Source organism: Atractosteus spatula, chromosome 12 (genome assembly GCF_055471065.1).
Source record: "Atractosteus spatula isolate fAtrSpa1 chromosome 12, fAtrSpa1.hap1, whole genome shotgun sequence".
Taxonomy (NCBI): domain Eukaryota; kingdom Metazoa; phylum Chordata; class Actinopteri; order Semionotiformes; family Lepisosteidae; genus Atractosteus; species Atractosteus spatula.
In genome coordinates this window covers 16,820,146-16,841,031 of record NC_142717.1, presented here as the reverse complement: position 1 = coordinate 16,841,031, position 20,886 = coordinate 16,820,146, and the positions used below count along the sequence as shown (strand labels likewise).

At 39.2% G+C, this 20,886-nt stretch overlaps 1 protein-coding gene across 3 annotated transcripts; it reads left to right on the top strand.

Annotated features, from left to right (window-relative positions):
• Positions 1 to 951: 951 nt before the first annotated feature.
• On the top strand, positions 952 to 20,828 carry kdm1b (lysine demethylase 1B). Of its 3 annotated transcripts, none has more exons than XM_088929793.1 (21): positions 952 to 1,140; positions 1,987 to 2,096; positions 2,771 to 2,892; positions 3,949 to 4,038; positions 4,229 to 4,340; positions 4,600 to 4,713; positions 5,102 to 5,140; positions 5,950 to 6,142; positions 6,582 to 6,766; positions 6,852 to 7,022; positions 7,526 to 7,600; positions 7,909 to 8,043; positions 8,559 to 8,730; positions 9,318 to 9,445; positions 10,549 to 10,680; positions 11,565 to 11,639; positions 13,127 to 13,243; positions 13,702 to 13,827; positions 14,869 to 14,991; positions 15,515 to 15,667; positions 19,396 to 20,828. In XM_088929793.1, exons 1-21 carry the CDS (start codon positions 1,125 to 1,127, stop codon positions 19,477 to 19,479), a joined length of 2,472 nt encoding a protein of 823 aa, XP_088785919.1. In that variant the 5' UTR covers positions 952 to 1,124; the 3' UTR covers positions 19,480 to 20,828. The 3 variants fall into 3 exon arrangements, with proteins under 3 accessions (XP_088785919.1, XP_088785920.1, XP_088785921.1); XM_088929794.1 differs by having other exon boundaries at positions 953 to 1,140; positions 15,515 to 15,677; positions 19,396 to 19,613; XM_088929795.1 differs by having other exon boundaries at positions 1,024 to 1,140; positions 1,944 to 2,096.
• The last annotated feature ends 58 nt before the right edge of the window (positions 20,829 to 20,886 follow it).

Here is a 20,886-nt window from a genome sequence, read left to right as displayed (position 1 = left end):
CTACATCTTCCCCACAATTCAACTGGTGAAGCAATTTCTCAATTTTTTGTTGTGTAGTGGGGCTGTTGGTGCACAATGGCAGCTGCTCGTCACTGAGGTAGATGTGGCTCTTTAATGGTAAACGAAGCAGGCCGTACAAAGTAGGTAGCACTTTGGAGTCAGTATCAGAATGCAATTATAGAAAATACATTTTTGCACACTATCATTGTCTATCCAACCTTTTTCAGAATGCTCTCCTTCCTGTTAAGGGCCGTAGGAAGTAATAATTTATCCCGGAAGCAGAGGACACAAAGTGAAACTACTCTCTGTACATCACACCAGTCCAGTGCAACACACACAAGCATATAGGGACAATTTAGAACTTCAAATGAACAGATCCAGCAAGTGCTTGGAAAATCAGCAGAGACCCTAGAGCTGTGAGGCATTATTGTCAATACCACAAAATAAACATTAAAGTAAATAGTTCAGTGTGAAATTGCATGCCGAGTTTTATTTATCCTTATTTACCGATATCTCCTTTTTAAATGTACTCAAGGTTTCTCTGCATTTTAATAAAGAGAAAAAATACATATTACAGTACATGAATCTAAGATAAATTAGGTCACTGAATGGCGTCATTTGAAAAGAGGTTATCCTGACATACACACAGTACAACTTGATACAAACTAGTAGCAAAAAAGCATTTACAGTTTGTAAAAAAATGTGCTGCGAAATGAAACTGAATCAACTTCATTAACAATAATGTTTAAAATGAACGTGCGAAACATATTTTACATTCGCGGATTCGCAGACACCTGAAACTCTAAATTATGAAAATTTCTGTAGACCATTAACAAACAAATTCCACAATATCGTATTCATACCATAATTTTCATTATGAACCATCATATTCTTTTGTTATCTCTTGTTATTGCAGTAACATCTTTTGAAATTACAGCGGAAGTGAGCGTTAAGGTCAAAGGTAACTCTGTCATTGGATATATCGGAAATCCTTAAACCACAACTGGAAAAGGAATAAAAAGGGAAAGAAATTGTCCGTTAAATAACCTAAATCGCTTATTTCGCAACCTTCTGTTTTAAAATCCCGTTGACTGCGACGTTATTGAGAGAAAGAGGTCGCGTTCATGCATTCAGACGCAGGTAAATAAAGAGCCATGTTATCCACTTTGACTGCGAGGTGAAGACGTGCTTGAAGCACCGGTGCAGCACTGTTGATTCAGTTTAAATCCATGCGTTTTACACATTTGGTATTAAGAGGATGGCTAGATTGGGATTTTTTTTATTTATGAGGGACCTGCATATTTTCACCGGAATCCTATGTCAACAGATCCAGGGAAAGTTAATTCAGAGTCGATTGGCTCTGAAGAACTGCTTATTTCACACAGCTGACGCTGGTGTTATAAAATTTACCTTTGTTTCTAGGATTCTTTGGTAGAACATTAACCAGCCGAATTAGCCGATTTCTGCTTTTTTATTATGAAAAACTTAAGAATTGCTTGCTATATAAGATAGTACTTTGTCTCCCTGTTGTTCTTAGTGTTATGGCAGATAGCCTTGGTGCCTCAGCTCTTGGGTCTTGTGTTCAGTTAAAGACTGGGATCTGTGTGGAATTTGTACGTTTTCCATGTTCACTTGGGTTTTCTACTCAAAGATGCACTGGTTAAGTTTATTGGAGTCTCTTAATTGTCCCTGTGCACATCCTGTGATGAATATTGACTCCCAGAGTAGGATGCTGCCATCCATCAAGCTGCTTTGTGCTTCCAGGAAAAGCTCTTGGGTCTCACAGACCTTAGCAGAAATAAAATGTTTTCTGAGAATAGATGGATGTTAGCATAACCAGGTTTTATGTCATGAATTACCTGATATCATGTTTGTCTGTATTGATATGTGAACTGCAGTCGTGCCTAATCATTACACTACTTAGGTCACTGGTGTTTGATTAGCGTTCCTAGTGAGGACACTGATGGTGACTGTTGTGCGCATCAGATTGTGTGAGTGCCATGTCAGTGGCAGGTGCCCGGGCCCGGGCAAAGAAGAAAGCCCCTGTGGTGGAGCCAGCAGGCGAGAACCAGCCACTGCGCTCTTCCGGGAGACAGGTAAACACCAGAGCCCAGCCTCTGCATGACACACTAAAGAATATCTTGCTTTGAGTCACTGGGCTTGTGTTGTAACATAATAACAACGGAGACAGGCCCTATTTCATAAAGTGTTACTGATCTCTGATAGCTTGGCTTGTACCTTCTCTGTGTGCATGAATAAGGTTTTGTGTTTACTAAGCAATTTAGCGGCTAATTTGAAGTAATGGGAAGAACCTCCCTCGACCCAAAGACCTCATTCAGAATGTCACACACTTCTCCCCTTTTTCTTGAGCCCCATCCTTGCAGAAATAGACAGCCTTACTTGTATAGCGTTCACTTTACCTTCTGCAGTTATACTTTTTTACCTTCTTTGCACATCCATCTATGTCCTTCATCACCTGTCATTGTTTCTGGCTGATGTCATTCTTTACAACTACCTTTTCCAATAGGCTTCCATTTTTCAAAACCTAATCACTTGATAGTGCATAAGGGCATTAAGTTAGCTTATGTACAGTTTACATTTTCTGTATTGCCAAGCTGTAACACTGATAAACTTTGGAAAAATAACAAGAAAATAAGCTTATAACCTGTATATATAAGATGCATAAGGAAGTAATCAGGAGAGTAAAAACTAAAATGCTGAACATTGAGAACCCCTAGGGATCTGCTGCTCAGGAAGCTGTTTCTTTCAGGCAAAAAGGAAGGCTACAGAAGCAGAGGAAGATGAAGACCTTTCTGAGAAGAAGTACAGGAAGTGTGAGAAGGCAGGCTGCACAGCCACATACCCTGTGTGCTTTGCTAGTGCCTCTGAAAGGTCTGTGCTTCAGAAAGGAATGATCTAGAATGTACAATAGGCAAGCAATAGATCTGTGATATAGCTAACACATTAAAGAGATTCAATGGTGATCTGCGTCAGCTGTTGTTGATTGTAAAGGAACAAGTAAAGGTTAATTCCATTATGAAAATTAGAAAGAAGAAGCAACATTTTGGCTACATATCCTTCTTCTGGTGTGTCAATTTATTCAGTACATTTAGTGAGCATTGGTGTCTTAAAGAGCAGGGCTGGCCTTCTAAGTTACTAATAAAATTCTTAATTGAATTAATATGTTGCTCAATTGGAACCTTTTTGTGGAAAATTATTAGGTGTCTAATAGGTTTTCATCTATTCAAAAAGTAAATGAAATTTCCAACCTTTTTTAAGAACCGGAACAGTTAAAGAGTTTCAATAAATCACATTGTCAGTTTAAAGAAGAGTTTAAAGAGTTAAAATACAATACTAAGACATAGGTGTTGTGGGGTTTCTGAGAACCAGAACTATGAACCCCCATTTCAGACAGAGATCCTTTTAATAAAAAATCTGATAAGAATAAATCAAGGATAATTAGGATATTGCTAAAGATGTCTGGAATAGCTTGGAAGATAATTGTTCTCAGTTCCAGTAAAGCACAAGGAAAAACAAAATAAAAACACATTGTGATGATGTTACAGTTTATCCAGTAGCTTAAACAAAAATTCAGTGTAACCCACTGCAGCAAGATTTGTTTCTCTGTTTAGGAAAACAAAAGTTCTGGTTCTTAATGCACTTTAATACTGGAGGAGATTTGCCAACACATTTAAACCAGTCTGTTGAGTCTATCACAAATATTCCCAAAACTGTTTTGAAAGAAAAAAATATACTTTTGACTCCCTTTAAAAGGAGAACAAGATAATTGTAATTTCTGAATAGTGGATGATCTTTTGGGTATTCAATATACAACAACACAATTTGTGAGTTGCCAACTTTACTTTTCAATCCAATAAAAAAAATTGATTCAGTAACAAAACCCACACCAGGTGGCAGTGTTATTAATGTTTGCTTGTAATTGTTTAGGTGTGCCAAAAATGGCTATACATCTCGATGGTACCACCTATCCTGTGGAGAACATTTCTGCAATGAGTGTTTTGATCACTATTACAGAAGGTAAAAATGCCCATTTTTTATAAATTCATAAACAAGCATGAAAATTGTGAATACATATTATGATGTTACAAAAAAAATTTTGGTGTCTCTTTATTGAAAACCCAACACTTTGTAATGTGGATTGAAATTGAAATCTGTGAGTCACCGAAACATTTGAAGGTTTCCTTTGTCTTTCTGATTTTTGCTGCAGTCATAAAGATGGATATGAGAAGTATGCCAGCTGGAAGAGGATCTGGACTGGCAATGGTAAAAGTGAGCCCAGTCTTAAAGCCTTTATGGCTGACCAGCAGCTTCCATACTGGGTGAGAACCAGGCAGCTTTCTTTTTCGCCAGTGGGTTAACATGCACAACTGTAGGGCTCAGTGATCAAGTTGTTAGTGAAGGTATGTCAAAAGGGTTCACAAAAAGCTCTTGATCACACAAAGGGTGTTTTAAGTGTTCCAGTCCTCTGGATCTGAGTACTGCTGAACAATGGTTAAAATACTAATAAAATGTGTTCTTGTGCTTCTTAAAAACATTAGATGGGAATGGCCTGACCATGCCATGGTTTTTCTGACACAGGTGCAGTGTACCAGGCCAGACTGTGGGAAATGGCGACAACTAACAAAGGAGATTCAGTTGACCTCAACGCTGGCCATGACATACCGCTGTGGGATGAAGTTTAATAATGTCAAGGTATAAAACTATAATGAGAATTGCACAAGTTGAGGAGAAAATGAAGGATGTTCTTCGGCCTGCTAATGAAAACTGAGTTCTGTTTTGTATTGTCTGTAATTAAATACCCTGCTATTATACTGCAATATTCTTATTTTTGACGCTGTTTTACACAAAATGGTCCTTAAGAGTTTGTTCAGTAAATTTTGCTACAGTACCTTGCTAAGATAAGTTACATACGTTACATGTTTAAACAGGAAGATTCCAGTTGTTCTTCAGATGTTTTTTTTATTTTGTTAGTCGGTAAGTGGTAGGGGGGTGAATGTCCATGTGGATTTCCCCCTAAACTCAATACATTGTGTAAGCTGCCACTTTAAAATGTAACTTAAGAATTTTATTTTGATTTCAGAATGAAGGTCCGGACCAGTGCACCCAACCTGAAGACATGGTGAGTTATCTGCAAAAAAGACTATTTAAAGGGAACAATATCTGATTTTAACCACAACTGCATGTCTTTTAATACATGATATGTAATATTATGTAACAACTCTGATATCATGGAGAACAAGTCAAGGATATGTCTCCACAGAATTTAAACAGTGAAAATTAAGTTACCTTAAGTAACTTTAAGGAAACCAATTATTTTTTATAAATGTTAATAATTGAAGTGTAAACCTGGTGCTAGTTTCCAAAAATAGCTATTGCAAAAATATTCATTTTATGTGGTTTACAGTCTTTCACCCAAAGAACTTTGCTTCACAAGTTGCTGTATTGATTTGCAGAATTGTTGTGATGTAAATTTGAGTGTAATTATTATCTCCTGCAGAACAGTCATTAGAATTTCAGCCTTGCAATTCTTTCTGGACTGAAAGTGGTAAAAGTGAGCCCAGTCTTAACCCCTACAGTATATGGGATCAGTCCCTGGGGTGCTGTGTGCGTGGAGTTTGTATGTTTTCCCCATGTTCATGTGGGTTTCCTCCTGTTTCCTCCCACAGCCTAAAAACATACTTAGTGCGTTAATTAGCTTCTGTGAAAATTTGCCCTGGTGTGACTGTGTGTTTGTGTCTATGTGTGCCCTTACAATGGTCTGATGTCCAGTCTAGTGCTGTCCTGTCTTGGTCCCATTGTTGCTAGGTTAAGCTCTGACTTCCCCAGGACTCAGTATTGAATAATGTGGGTTAGAAAATAGACGAATAGGTCCTTATATCAGAACTTGGATAACTCCTAGGATGTGACCCCAGGGTCTTGTCTTTTCAGAGGGTAGCTGAAGTGATTGACAGCTGGTGGCACTCTATGCTCATCTTGCCCCCGCTGCTAAAGGACAGCCCTGCAAACCCTTTTCTAATGGCCTACTATCCAGACTGTGTGGGCATGAGCCCCTCCGGTTCCCCCTGCACACACTCCCTCCATGACATGAAGGCCGAACACTGCAGGGTTATCCAGCCACAGAGTAAGTGACATAAACTGAGCCTGTGATAACGTCTGCTCCACTAGACCAAGAACCGCATCTCACAGCCCCACAACACAGCCGACTTTTTAAGCTCCCTTCCTTATTCCTTACAGTGTACTGTTTTGATTATTTATGGTGACATTGAGAGGATTGTAGGGTTGGAGAAGAGGCCTGTTGTTTTCTAAAGTACATTCCTCGGTATGTCTTTTAGTAAACAGTAATTTATCCTAGGAGGTGTTAGTTAAGGTTTCTAGCAAATTGCTTTTTCACGGAAAATGAATAATTACTTCTTTATAAATGAAAGAGTATTGTGAAAGTGGAAAAAGACTTCATGAAAATTACAATAAGATTTTTTTGTTGGACAATAGAATAAAAACACATGAAGTCTAGAGTGATTGTCTATATTCTTCTGCATCTAGTCATGAGGTGCTGTGTTTAGTTCCAGGCTTATGCCCCAACTTCCAGCCTTTTTACCAGCCTAATGAGTGTGGGAAGGCCCTGTGTGTGAGGCCAGACATGATGGAGCTGGATGAGCTGTATGAATTTCCTGAGTACTCGCGCGACCCTACCATGTACCTGGCGTTACGGAACCTTATTCTGGCCTTCTGGTACAGGGACTGTAAGGTATGGTTTCTGTCAGAACATTGGTAATTGTTGACCTCAGTCATGCCAGGACCTTTCTTACAGTTTGTTGTTTTCTGTGGTCCAGGAGGTCCTCACACCTCAGAAGTGTGCTCCTCACATCATTGTGCGGGGGCTGGTGCGAGTACGCTGCGTTCAGGAAATGGAGAGAATCCTCTACTTCATGACCAGGAAGGGCCTCATCAACATGGGTATCCTGTCTGTGAAAGAACCCCTTCTTCCGGAACAGTACTGCAAAGTATGTGAGCGCTGTTGAGACTTCTATGCAGACCCTCTAGACATCTGTAATCGACAAAACAAGATACCGTGCTGGATCTGTGTCATGTTATATTGCTTTACTACTGTGATTTGCTGCTTACATTTGAAAAGGAAAAATCAACTTCTTTCCTCAAAAGCATTTTTATTAAGTGCTACAAAACCTCTTGTTGTTTGGCAGTTTAACCCATTTTAGGTTGTATCAGCTACAGTTTGCTAAAGATTGAATGGATGATGAGGATAATACATTTTAATATTATGTCACACATTTGTTTGTTCACATTTATTGCAAATTATATAGCAATCTTGAAATATCTGGCATCTGGTGATATTTTAAAGAACAGCCTATAGGCTGTAAAACCCCAAAGTTAGTTTTTCTCACAGCAGAAATGTTCATAAGTTAGTCAAAGAGTCCTTTTTAGATGTTGTAAAAAGTACTTTACAAAACAAACGTTTAAATCATTTGTTTCCTGTTTGTTTTTGCAGAAAAAAGTTATTGTCATTGGAGCAGGAGCATCAGGATTGGCTGCTGCCTGCCAGCTTCAAAACTTTGGCATGCAAGTAAGTTCTCCACAGGAACTCCTGCCCAACATTTGGTATGGATTCTTGATAAGGCAATGTGAGCCAATCCATTGTTAGCTCTATTCTAGTGGCATCTCAGTAGAGGAATTGTTTGTGCTTGGTTCTAGTGATCCCTGATAAATCAACAGTTCTTATCCTCCACCATTGCCTCAAATGTTATTTCTTGGTTGTGTGTCCTGTTGTTGTCTTGACCCAAGAGGAGAGTATGCTTAACTGTGGGAATACTGAGTTTACTGAGGAATGTTTGAAGTCTTCCAGCCCTGTGATGATTTTGCACCTGTATACAGGTGGTTGTCCTGGAGGCGAGAGACCGGATTGGAGGGCGTGTCTGGGATGACAAGTCACTGGGCCTCGTGGTGGGAAGAGGAGCCCAGATTGTGAACGGCTGCATTAACAACCCAATTGCACTAATGTGTGAGCAAGTGGGTTTTATATAAAAAATGGATTATATATGCTTATATCACTTAGACATGAGTACTTTCCAACGAAATACAGTAGGTTTCAACATCTTAAGTTTTTAAATAGGTGTCGTATGGATCTCTTAAAATTACTTTCAGGCCAATGTGTTTTTTTACAGAAGATGATCAGAATATGATCACCTTGAGGAATGAGGGTGTGCCTAGTCCTCACTCCTCAAGGGTCGTCTGTACCAAGCAACTAATGAAACCAGAGCATTATTACAAAACATAGCAGCCTCGCTGTTTTTTAATGCAACAACATGGTAAAAGTATTATCTTTTACTGAGTGGTGTGCATTGCATATTTTCAGAATCCTGTCTTTCCATTAACAACCCCAAGATTGTACCATTGCATATTTAATCCTCTAATAACCAATTTTGTTAGGATTTTAAAAAATGGCTGTTTTATCAATTGACTCTACCTGTTTGAAATCCAAATTGAAAGAATTGAACTGATTTCCTGTTTCCACTGATGGACAGCTGGGTATTAAGATGCACAAGCTAGGAGAAAGGTGCGACCTGATTCAGGAGGGGGGCCGGGGAACGGACCCTTCCATCGATAAGCGCATGGACTTTCACTTCAACGCCATCCTGGACGTGGTGTCTGAGTGGAGGAAGGACAAGACACAACTCCAGGACGCCCCGCTCGGAGGTAGAGGGTACTCTCCCTTGAGCCTGTGCTCTTCTTTAATTTGCAGTGATTTAGTATGCTACCAGTAAAATTCTAGTGGTGCATGAACAGTCTGTTAGAGCTTTGCTCAGAGGAATTTTCAATATTTCCAGTCTAACAAAAATTTGTGAATGGTAGAATAAAAAACTTTATCTGCTATATGAAACTGCACCTTTATCCTCAGATTTAGGCTCATCTTAACCAACCCAGAAGATTGTTTTACTTTTTTTAAGTATTTCATTTCAACATGATTATAACAACATCATGCAATCTCTGTTATTGGTGCATGCATCCAGTATAAAATCTGTGCCTAAGGGGTGCAGCATACATATTGGGGAAATTGAGGGTTTCTCAATGTGGACATTGTGGGTCCTATTCCAGAATAATAAAGAAAAGAAAATTTCACCACTTCTACTTTCATTCCACATTATCTTCTTTTTTTCCTGGGAGAGCTGCAACAAAAATAAGTCTGGTCTTTTTATGTGGTGAATCATGCTTGCTATTTTGATCTAAATCTTTTTTTAATTTAATAACCATGAAGTTATGTGTTTGCTTTTTATTTTCAACAGAAAAGATCCAGGAAGTCTACAAAGCCTTTATTCATGAGTCTGAAATTCAGTTTAGTGAACTGGAGGAGAAAGTGTTGCAGTTTCACCTCAGCAACCTGGAGTTTGCTTGTGGCAGTAACTTACAACAGGTCAGGAAGTCCCTTCAGTTAGTAAATAGCACTGGAACTGCTGGCACACACCTGTTATGTCTATTTCTTGTGTATTTTTCATGGTCAAAAAGTGTTCTTTGAAAAATTTGGAATTGGCAATTGTTATATTACTCAGATTGCACTTGCAATCAATTCCAAATTTTATTCCTTAATAACCTCTGTAACTGAGACAAGGAGACAGTGCAACAGTGCTTCAGTTAGCATTGATTCACTGTGGTACTATTGACCTGGTCATTATTTTATTAACTCCAGAAACACCTATAAAAAAGCAGAATGTCTGTGTGTCTGTGACAGTAGCTGTAGCTGTGCATGCTGCTAATATTCATTATAGTGAAGGCAAAATGCAATGAAAAATAACAAAGAGCCTCTTCCAGAATGAGCCACAGCTTGGCCCCTCCTAGCAGATGAAGCTCTTTCTATATCTCTCAAACTGGAAAGAGGGAATACACTGGTTAATCCATGCAAGCTCTGCATCCAAGTAGCCAAACTGTATGTTTTTCTTCTGTAATTAGAATTTAAAAATATATTGTTTTCTGTATAAAATAGGAAGAATTATATGCTGTGGTAAAAATATCAGTACTGCCATTACAGTACCCCAATGAAGCCCTTGGAAGTTACTCGTATGCAGGAAACGCTGCAATCCTTGGAACGCTATTCGCCTGTGTTGCCCCTTCTTTATCTGGAACACATCCTCAGGGCTAAGCAAGGGATTGCTGTACATATGCTGCTTACACACACCTACCTGCAGAACAGTTTGCTAATTGAACCCCACCATTTGCCATGGTACCTGAAAGGGGAGTTAACAGCATGTCTCTTACTGTTGTTATGGCATGTCTCAGGTACCTTGTAAGTCATAGCTGATGGTGCTGGGCAAAGTGCTGACTTATCGGCACCTGACGTGGCTCACCCTACCCTGATGTAGAAATACTGTATGGAAATATGTACTCCAGAATTTTAAAAGGAGGTTGACAACTATTTTTCGTTAACATGTTTTAAAGCTCTGAGGTACTGCAGGTTTGAAGTTGAGGTGGACATTTTTCACTACACAAAAGACTATGAGGTTGGCTGTTCTGCTGTTGCAGGTGTCTGCGCGCTCTTGGGACCATAATGAGTTTTTCGCACAGTTTACCGGAGATCACACACTGCTCACTCGGGGATATTCCTCTGTGATTAACAAGCTGAGTGATGGACTTGACATCCGACTACAAACCCCGGTATGCTGTTTCTCTCTACCTGTGCTTGTGTTCGCTTTTTAGGACCACAAGAATAAAATGCCCAGTTGTTTTCCATCTCGCATCCTTTTTGCATTAGCACAACAGACATGTTCAAGTTTATTGTCATTATACGCATATACAGGTATATGGTATAACACAATGCTATTTAGCTAGCTCTCAGATGATAAGTAGTATAAAAAAACAACAATACAATTGTATAATGAAAGACAGAGACAACAGGCAATGTGCAAAACAACAAAAGGTAACAGGTAATGTGCAAAACAACATCAGATGTGCAAAAACATACATCAACAGAATGAAATAAAGGATAGAAAATTATGGGGTGTGAGCTTTTTGACATGTGAGGTAGAGGTAGATTTCAATGTGTGTTTGAGTTTTTGGTAAGAAAGAAGGCACTGTGAGGTTCAGATCATAGGTGAGAGTGGCTGGTTTAATAGTTTAATAGTTTGATAGTGCGGGGGTAAAAACTGGCTCTTGAGTCTGGTAGTCTGGGCCCGAATGCTCCGGTACCATTTTTCAGATGGTAGAGGGTCATGCAGTCTGTAGCTGGGGTGTGTGGGGTCTAAGATGAGCTTTGTATTCGTCAATTACTGTATAACTAAAGTTTAGTAATACTACAAATGACATGAAATTTTGAAATTTAATAATTTGGTTGTCATGTGATGGTGGAGTCCTGTTTTTCTTCTTGGAGCACATGTTTTTAATTACATGCTTGAGATCAAAGGCAATTCACAGCACACAAGTGGAAATTATTTTTAAGCTTTCTTTATTTTACCCCTTAGTTGAATTTCATCCTTTGTATGTGAGCGATACACTTGAGTTTGAACACTGAATCCCTTACTGATTGTTTTAATTCTGTGCAGGTTCAAGCTGTCGACTATTCAGGGGACGAAGTTAAGGTCACTTCATCCGATGGGACCCAGTGGATAGCACAAAAGGTGAAAGTTATCTTTGTTCTTACAGCTTATAGTTTTCATAGTTATTACTTTATCCCATACGGGGATTTTAAATGTTTAATGAAGAGCATCTATCTTTATTCTGATAAAATAAACCAGAACCCAGGAGACTGTGACACATAGCTTACTTTCCACCCAAATGTGCAATTACCAATTGTTAATACTACGAGTCCCAGGTTGTTAGTTATGTACTGTTGCTTGGGGAATTGGTGATATCAGTTGGGAAGTCTAGACAAAAAGGTTCAGTCCGTGTCTTCCACAAGTTCCTTCACTGAAAACTCAAGAGTCGCTTTTTTTGTATACACATTTAAAGCATCAGCTTCAGTTTCCAGAGGCTGACAGTTACTCTGCCTGTGGAGCAGAGCGTGTCACAGCTGCAGTGGCTGGTGGTCACACCTCCACTCTGCCTGGATCACTGAAGAGACAGGATATGCAGAGATGCTGATATGCAGTGAGAAGCCACACATTACCAGGTGCTCTGGAGTATATAAACCCTATTCAGTCTCTCCATGGCGATCCGGCATTGGCGTTTACTCCACTTCAGCTACGGAGTCACTTTCCAGCTTCTCAATGCAGTGCTTCCTGTTCCTGGTTTCCAGTTCTCTTGGGCTCTACCTGGGAGCTCTGCTCGTGGCTGTGCTATCCAGAGCTCTTCCAGGCTGCTGAATGTGGACCAAAGGTCAGGACCCCACTTTGGACCGGACTTCAGCAGATAACTCCTTCCTGGTCTCTGGCATGTCTCCCTAGTCTGCCATGACGGTGTGCACTGGCCTGGTCTCAGGAGAAGACCTCCCTAAGAGCATGTGCCCTGGTCAGCCTGGCATTAGGTGCGCATTGTGGATGACCGCCCTGGTTAAGAGTATCCTGTCTGACCCGGGGGTCAGACCCCTAAGCCCTGACTGCGCTGTAGAACAAAGCACAGCTCCAGACCCTGGTGGCTTCCCCAGTCCTGCACCTGCTTTCTCTGCACACCTTCTCTGTGTTCAGTTCCCCAGGCTATTCTGGCAGACTGTCTGCTATCCAGTGCTGCCCTCTGTCCTGAAGCCTGGCCACTAGGAATCGGTACAGTTCCTGTGGATCCCCAGCTGCACCCCAACTGGAGCCTGGCTGCAGATTTTCCGTTAACCTACCTGATCTAATTATTGACCCAAGCAGACAAATTTGAATGCTGACAAGGTCTTTTAAAATTGATGATTCAACAGACACACCTGATGTGAGATACAGCAGCCTAACATGTTTCAAGAATTGCACCATATTTCTAGGAAATCAAATGTTTAGACCATACTGTGGGATTTTAAAGAAAAAAAGCCAGAAGACCCTGGGATCTTGTAAGAACTGAGCTTGGTCTGCCTGTTTTAGAGTAAAAAGAAGACTACAGACCAAAACTGCAAGTAGTTTGTATCAGACCACTGTTTAATGTCCAGCTGCTAGACTCTTCATTTATAGTTAAATTTCCTCCTTTGGTCTAGGTGTTGGTTTCTGTTCCACTGGCTTTGCTTCAGAAGAATGTTCTGCAGTTTAACCCGCCTCTGCCAGAGAGGAAGCTGAAGGCCATTCACAGTTTAGGAGCAGGGGTCATTGAGAAGGTAAGATGCAGGACAGAATCTTCTCTTTAGAATGCTTCTTTGTCTGACACCCCTTTTCATTCCATAGCCAATCAATTCTTTTGTAAATTATTCCTTTCTTCATGTCTCTGCATCCTTGTCATTTTAACAATTATCCCATTTTGTCTTACCATCTTTAATGAGGACTATCTTTTGGTTTGACTCCACCTTTCTGTTAGAATCCTGTTTAGAATTTTCTTTGTCTGAGATTGATTATTTTTTCTGGCTGTGCGCCCAGGCCACTGTCAATTTAATTGCATCAGTCTACAGTTGATGTTGCATTTTTGTTTGCTTTTTACTTTTTCCTGTTCTTTCTTGACATTACCAGTATGCATTTTGCCATGCATGTTTGGTGTTGTGTTTTGCTTCTGAATGATTCAGAAACCTTTTTATTTCAAAGCATACCTGTTCTTAAGTTCATTTTCTCCTCCATTTTGCAGATTGCCTTGCAGTTCCCTTACAGATTCTGGGACAGTAAAATCCAAGGCGCAGACTTCTTCGGTCACCTTCCGCCCAGCTCGGACAAGCGTGGGCTGTTTGGTGTGTTCTATGATATGGACCCCCAGGTTAGTCCACGGACACTTGTATTGTTAGATAATGGAGATGTAATTGCATTGCAAACCATGTTTAGTTTCAGATCCTACTAATGTCCAATTTTACTGCTATTAGTAAAATACTAATAGAGCTGTCATCCATAATCTTTTAACTGCTGATGCACTTTAGCTGATATAAAAATGCCAGGAGGTCTTGACATACTGTAATCCTTAATGGCGAAGTGCAGACTATATCTATGTTACTTATAAATTAAGCATAATGTGAAAGCACACACTGATGGTTCTCAGTGATCAAGAATAGCATCACTGAGTTGTTCTTAAACAGTGGTGGTGGTAGAGGGGGGTCTCCATTACCTGTAAAGCACTTTGAGTGGAGTGTCCAGAAAAGCACTATGTAAGTGTAAGTATAAATAATAATAATAATAATTATTATTATTATTCCTATTAAAGGATTTATAAAAACAATGTAAGCTTTTTTCTTTCAAAATCCCACTAAGCTTTTCATAAAAACAGTGCTCCCAACAAGTATGCTGTGGAAAGGTGTGAGGTGTGTCACAGAATCAGAAGAGATTGTTCTGAAAAAGTGATGGACCATTGTGTAGCTCTTTCCATTGTTGAGCCATATATTAAAATTCCGTTAATTTAAACTCGAATTTTACTGAAATGCTTGTCAAAAAAAGTCAGATATTTTTTATTATATTTCTATTCTGTTTCAGTTCAAAATATTATTTCTTGCAATATTATTACTGATTATTTTAAAATAATTTGGTGTGCAAAGTGAAATGTTTGGCACGTTAAAAGTGTGCTGTGAACCAAAACAGTTTAGGAAACAGACAGAGTTTGCATTAATAAGTGGGTTGTAAATGGAATGTGCTGTTCTGTTTTTCATTATTTGTGTTTTGTAATTTCAAATCAGTTTTTTCTGAGTAAAGTAGACAAAACTTAGTTGTTCTTCCTCTCCCCTTGACTATAGCACTCCTAGACAGGACATCTGAATTATCTGAGAGTTCAGTATTTTTGGCCACATGGTCTTTGTGTTTTTCAAATTCACAGGGGAAACACGGTATTCTGATGTCCGTCATCACTGGTGATGCAGTTTCAATTATCAGGGATATGGAAGACAAGCAGGTGGCAGAGTTCTGCATGAGCATCCTCCGGGAGCTGTTTAAAGAGCAGGTAAAGAACGAATTTATACTGTAATATAAATAATTATTAATAGGATAAATACATTTCTGTCTGCTCAAAGGGTGGCAGACACCTGATATTCACATTTACTGTAGCTCAGAAGAGTAATGATGTAGTTACACAACTGTTCACTAATGACATTTCTCTATAAAACGGGACTGCCAAACCTTGGTGGCCCTAGAAATGGGAACATTTTAGATGTTCTGCTACATATATACAGTATTTTAAGGTGATAATTACAGTAAACCCCTGGAGGTAGGAGGCTGATTAATTGAAAACTTGTAAACTCTTAGTGAAACTGTAACTTAGGGCAGCTATTCCTGTGTTCGAGTAAATGTCTTCAGTAAATTATTTCTGTATGATGAAAAACCGTGAGGCAAAGCTGTAAAGCTACCCTGATATCCCAAAAAATTAGATTATGAGAAAGTGTTACACATAGATTTGGAATGGAAAAACATTGGATTTGACACTGTAGGAAAAGTATAATCAAGCCCATCTACCTTGTCATTTGTAGGAAGTCCCAGACCCTATGAAATACTTTGTCACGCGCTGGAGCCAGGATATGTGGTCCCAGATGGCCTATAGCTTTGTGAAGACTGGAGGGAGTGGAGAGGCTTATGACATTATAGCAGAGGATATCCAAGGCAAAGTATTCTTTGCTGGGGAGGTAGGTACAGGTATGCTAACTCTGAATGAATGCAAAAAGGGATAAAACAACACATACATTAATGGACTAATTTGGGACCAGAAAATAGTGACATCCCTTACTCTGTTGGGGATTTCCTGGGCACCTACTAGCTTTGCACAGAATTTAAAAATCATCCGTCTAACTGCTTCTTCCAATTCAGGGCTGCAGAAGAACTGGGCCCTTTCTCGGCATGCAGTGGGCGCAAGGCAGGGTACACAGAGACAAACACGCACCAGGGCCAGTTTTCCCAGAAGCCAATTAACTGGAAATATTTTTTGGACTGTGGGAGTAAACCCATGTGAACATGGAGAAAACATTCAAACTCCTTTAAAAAACATTCTTAAATCAGAAACACTACTAAGAGGCTATAAACATAATCTATAATTTACCAGTAAAACATTGCTGTGCAGAGAGCTGTCAGTGTAAAACTTCAGATGTTTTCATTACATCAGTGTGATTAATAGAAATGCATTTAACTATAAAATTAACCTGTTTTAATTTTTTAATAGAATGGGTTCCCATTATTTGTTTTTTTAAACTCAGACCACACTTGCAATTAGATGTTGAAAATAGTGCCTAAATTTTAGTTGTATGAGTTGAACAGCTTATCATCGAAGCATACTAAAGTTAAATTCAAGTTTATTCTTCTGTGCAGAAGCTTATTACCACCACAGAGAAAACACATTTTTGTGTTTAAACAAGATTCTTTTTATGTTTGTTAACATTGCATTCAAATGTGATAATTACTTTGTAAACAATATTGCCTAATATATACTGATGGAAAAAAGAAAGGCAACATTTTCTGGAATGAGAATACTATAGTTATAGCTTATGTACTTTCACAAAAAGTTGTCAATTTGTTTTAAGCCCTCTGACCAGCAATACAGCTTGTGCAGTGAGACATTGCAACTTGCCAATCACACGAAAGCTCGTTAGGTGCACTTTTACCTAACGAGGTCCAGGTGGAACAATGCATGATCAGGTCACCTTTAAAAAGGCCTTAATTCAAACCTTAGGTCACTCCAAGAAAAAGGCCACACTTAGTCAGTTTTCTGGGCATTCCATAATGCCTCAAATGTCACCAGAAACAAGGGAGAGGGCCATTGGCATGCTGCAGGCAGGCATGTCATGTGCCAGCGTTCCCAGACACTGTGGAGTAAGCCGCTCCACTGTTTCCCGACTGCAGAGAAGGTTTCAGCAGATTGGCAGGATAGATGATTGTCCAAGATCAGGTCGCCCTCGAGTGACCACATCAGAGCAGGACCGACACATCAAACTGGTCCATCTGAGAGATCATTTCAGATCTACCACTCATACTGCTGCTGAAACTGCCAGGAGACACAATGCCTGCATCAGTGACAGGACAGTGAGGCTCCATTCTGCTGGCCTTAGAGCAAGGCGACCTGACAGAGGCCCTCTGCTCACACCTCCTAGACGTCACACCCAACTGGTTTGTGCCAGACAGACTCGTCAGCAGTGGCATCAGGTCCGTTCACAGATGAGTCACTCTTCAGCCTGTTCCACGCAGATGGGAGTGCCAGAGTGTGGAGGAGGAGGTGTTCTGTTTCTTTTTTCCATCAGTATATATTAGGCAATATATATTTTTACAAATGGAGGGGGGGGGGGGTTACGAAAATTGTGAAAATCAGGAATTGACTGAGCGGTTTAGTCAAGAAGTGAAATAAATATTTCACCCCCAACTTGTAAGTGATTTCTTCAGAATATACTTGGGCGGTTGGTATGATTAGAGGGATGTGAACTCTTAATTCTCTGGCACAGCTTTGTTGAAAAGAGCAAAAATCCAGGCACACTTGGTTAAACAAATGTTTATTAACATGGACAAGACACAAACTAAACTACACACAACAAAACATACAACACACAAGTTACTCTATGAACAGTATGTGCAAATAAGGCATTTCAGTGGCCTAACATCTTAATCACCCAGAAATCCCCCAGATGTCTACTAAGTATTAAACTCTTAATGCTTACAGGGGCCAAATAAAAGATAAGCTGCCTTCTAACTACAATGCACCCTGTAGTTAAATATCTCTCTCTGCACCCTGGATGCAACAAAATAAATGAGGGCCTATCTCCCTATTGTAAAAATGCACCCTAAGCAGGAAAGCCGTTTCTAACCGAGGTGTCTTTTACCAAGGAAACCCAAATTCCTTTAAAACACAGAATAGCAAGCTCTCTCTTGCAAGGTTCAAATACTTAGCTCCAGACAATACTTATGAAGCCTGTTTCTGCTCAAGGGACCCTCACACATCTCAGACCATCCCCTCTGCTTTGAACCTAGAAGTGTTTACTCTGCCAGGTGTCACAAACTTTATGTAAAATCTAAGACACACTTCCCAGTCACCTAAACCTTTAACAATATGCAATAGTATTGTCCCATGCAAAGTTGCATATTCTTTAACAACAGAATGTCACAATATTCTTTGTGCAAATGAATTAATCTAGCGGAGCACATGTACTGTCTTTTGTACACATGAAGTAGAACACCCTGTCACTGAGCATTCCTGGGTTTAACATGTTTTTTTCACCATTCCTGTGAAACCACAAATGACATTGCTTTACAAACGTATTTTATTCTTCACTTGAAACTGCAGAAACATGTACCGAGCATAGGTTTTTGCCTAATATTTAAATGTTGAATTGAATATATTTACAATGACAACAGTAAGATTGTACCTTCTGTTGGTTTACTGTGACTGTTACTGTTGGTCGATCATTAAATCTTTCAGCACAAAAACCTCAAAAGATTTAAGCCTATGCTTACATCAAAGACATTTGAATTTGGAATTACAAAGCAAAATGCAGGAAACGTGTCATTTGAAAGGAGAATAAACATTATTTCTGTGTCAGTATGCCCAGACATGAATGTAAAGAGATACAGGAATGGCAAACAAAATGAAAAACAATTCCAGGATGTCACACATGCTGTAGCCAACTGAGAAATATATTTATGAAGTGTCCTGTTGCTAAGCAATGTGTTAGCAGAACTATCTCGTTTATATCAAGGTTGCATAGGTACAAAGTTTAACATATTCCTGTTGTGTAGTACTTAGTCTGGCAGCCCAAATATGAAGGACCTACATCTAAGAAATGTATGCAATAAAATTCTCAAAATGAAACAAAACATTTCGAGGGTGTAACAATAACCACACAACATTTTGGTCGGTGAACACTACATCAGCAAATGCACCATTTTAGTCTTACTTTTCATGATATTAAATTAACCCACTTCATCTCTCATATGCCTTAAGAGGCTGGAGGTAGGGTTACAATCTGATTTGGCAGGTAATATACCTGTAAATACCTGGCAAAACTCAGAATAAGCAAGTATACTGTACTACATCTGCTTGATCCACACACACAAACTGAACCAGCTGTTGAAGCCTTAGGTGACTAGCAACTACCTACCTACAACCTACCTTTGGAAGTGTCCTGATACATGGAATATCAAAAAATGTAATATTAAGCATGGTCAGAAACAAGTGCAAAACTGTATTTTACTTGACACAAAAGTAAGCAGTTTTGCTAGTGCTTTACAGTTTTTTTTTAAGTAAAGCACTTTAAAAATTGGAAGTGAAACACAGGACCTACTCTGCTTTCACTAAGATGCTCCATTGTTGCTGTGATTTTGCATGGATGTGAAATGCTAACAGTTCTCATTCTATTTTTCCTTCTTCATGTTCCAGGCTACCAACAGACACTTCCCCCAGACAGTAACAGGAGCTTACTTAAGTGGTGTACGAGAAGCAAGTAAAATAGCTGCTTTGTAACTGTCAAGGAACAGGAGAAACCTGCCTTCAGCACAACTGAAGTTTTGCAATGATGCCAGTCCAGCACTGCCTAGACTGAATAAACTACTTGCTGATGAGTTTCACTGACAGGACAGATGGGGACTGGTGCTTTCATGTCAGAGTACAGTATTCCTCTTCTGCTACCAGATACTGCTTTTTTAATGTTGCAGGGGACAGCAGTCTTGAGGGAAATTTATGGCTAGGATTTTATTTGCCATGGAATACAAGTCATCTTGAAAACATGCATATTTGCTGTTGTTCTTAGAATGGAACAGTTTGATTCCATGTATGTCTCTGATAACATCAGCATGTGAAGGTCACCATTCCTCAACAAGATCAAAATTGCTTTGTTTGGATTTGTCTTGACATCAACTCACTTTCTGGTTAAGGGCTTAAATGTGTCTGCACAGAACCAATAAGGCTCAGATAAAGTAGGATGAAAACATGCCGACTTGCAGCCATCCAGGAGTGAAGTAATGCAACCCTGTTTTAAAATGGTCACGGTAGGCTCAGTGTAGAGTACAGCACTTAAGGTTTTATGTTCAAAATTTCAAATAGTTTTTAAATGACCTAAATTAGAGGCATACAAGTGTGGCTCAGTATTTGTTTTAAAACTCGGTAGTATTTAATCCAGGATTACCTTAACTGCATGTCATCTTTATATCGTTGCCCTTCTTTTCCTACTAGTAAGTGGTAACTTGGTTTATTAGTAATTTAATTTCTGAATGTGCAAGTAATATTCATGATGCCCGTTTGCAACACTATTCCCAGCTTGTAAGGAAAGGAATCTATTGTGGTTGAATCCATAACCCCCAGAAATATGAATGTTAATGTGAAATACCCTCCCCATCTGTATGGCTACAATGTACCTAACAGCTAGACAGAAATTAAAACATTAATTCCACTTGAAGCCAACTGGGGTAGTGTATGCTTTTTGAAGTAGCACTTTCTACTTTTCTATAATTTCCAGTTTTTATACAAAAAGTTGAAATAGAATTAGCTTTGGCCTTTCATGATGTACAATTTTCATGTATATTTCATAAAAAAGTTAAAGAAAGTTTGAATTCAGTTTTTGTTATTCACTTTATAATCTTTCAGTGACCTGGCCTCTTCCAGAGCCTTTAGCTTTTACAAATATTGAAAATTTGAGTTTAGAAAAATAAATAGTTCCCATGGCTAACATTAAAGCCATATTTTGTTTTTTGCTGCAAAGTTATATTACCAAATAATGCAATATCAAAGCATGCCATTGGAAGGTGAAATTGGTCATGATGATTTATTAAACTGGCAGCCTTTTCTTTTGTATTTTAATACACAAGTATTATATACATGCAGAGTGATGAGGCTGTTTCCAGTTCAATGTATCTGGTACTTTACCCTTAACCC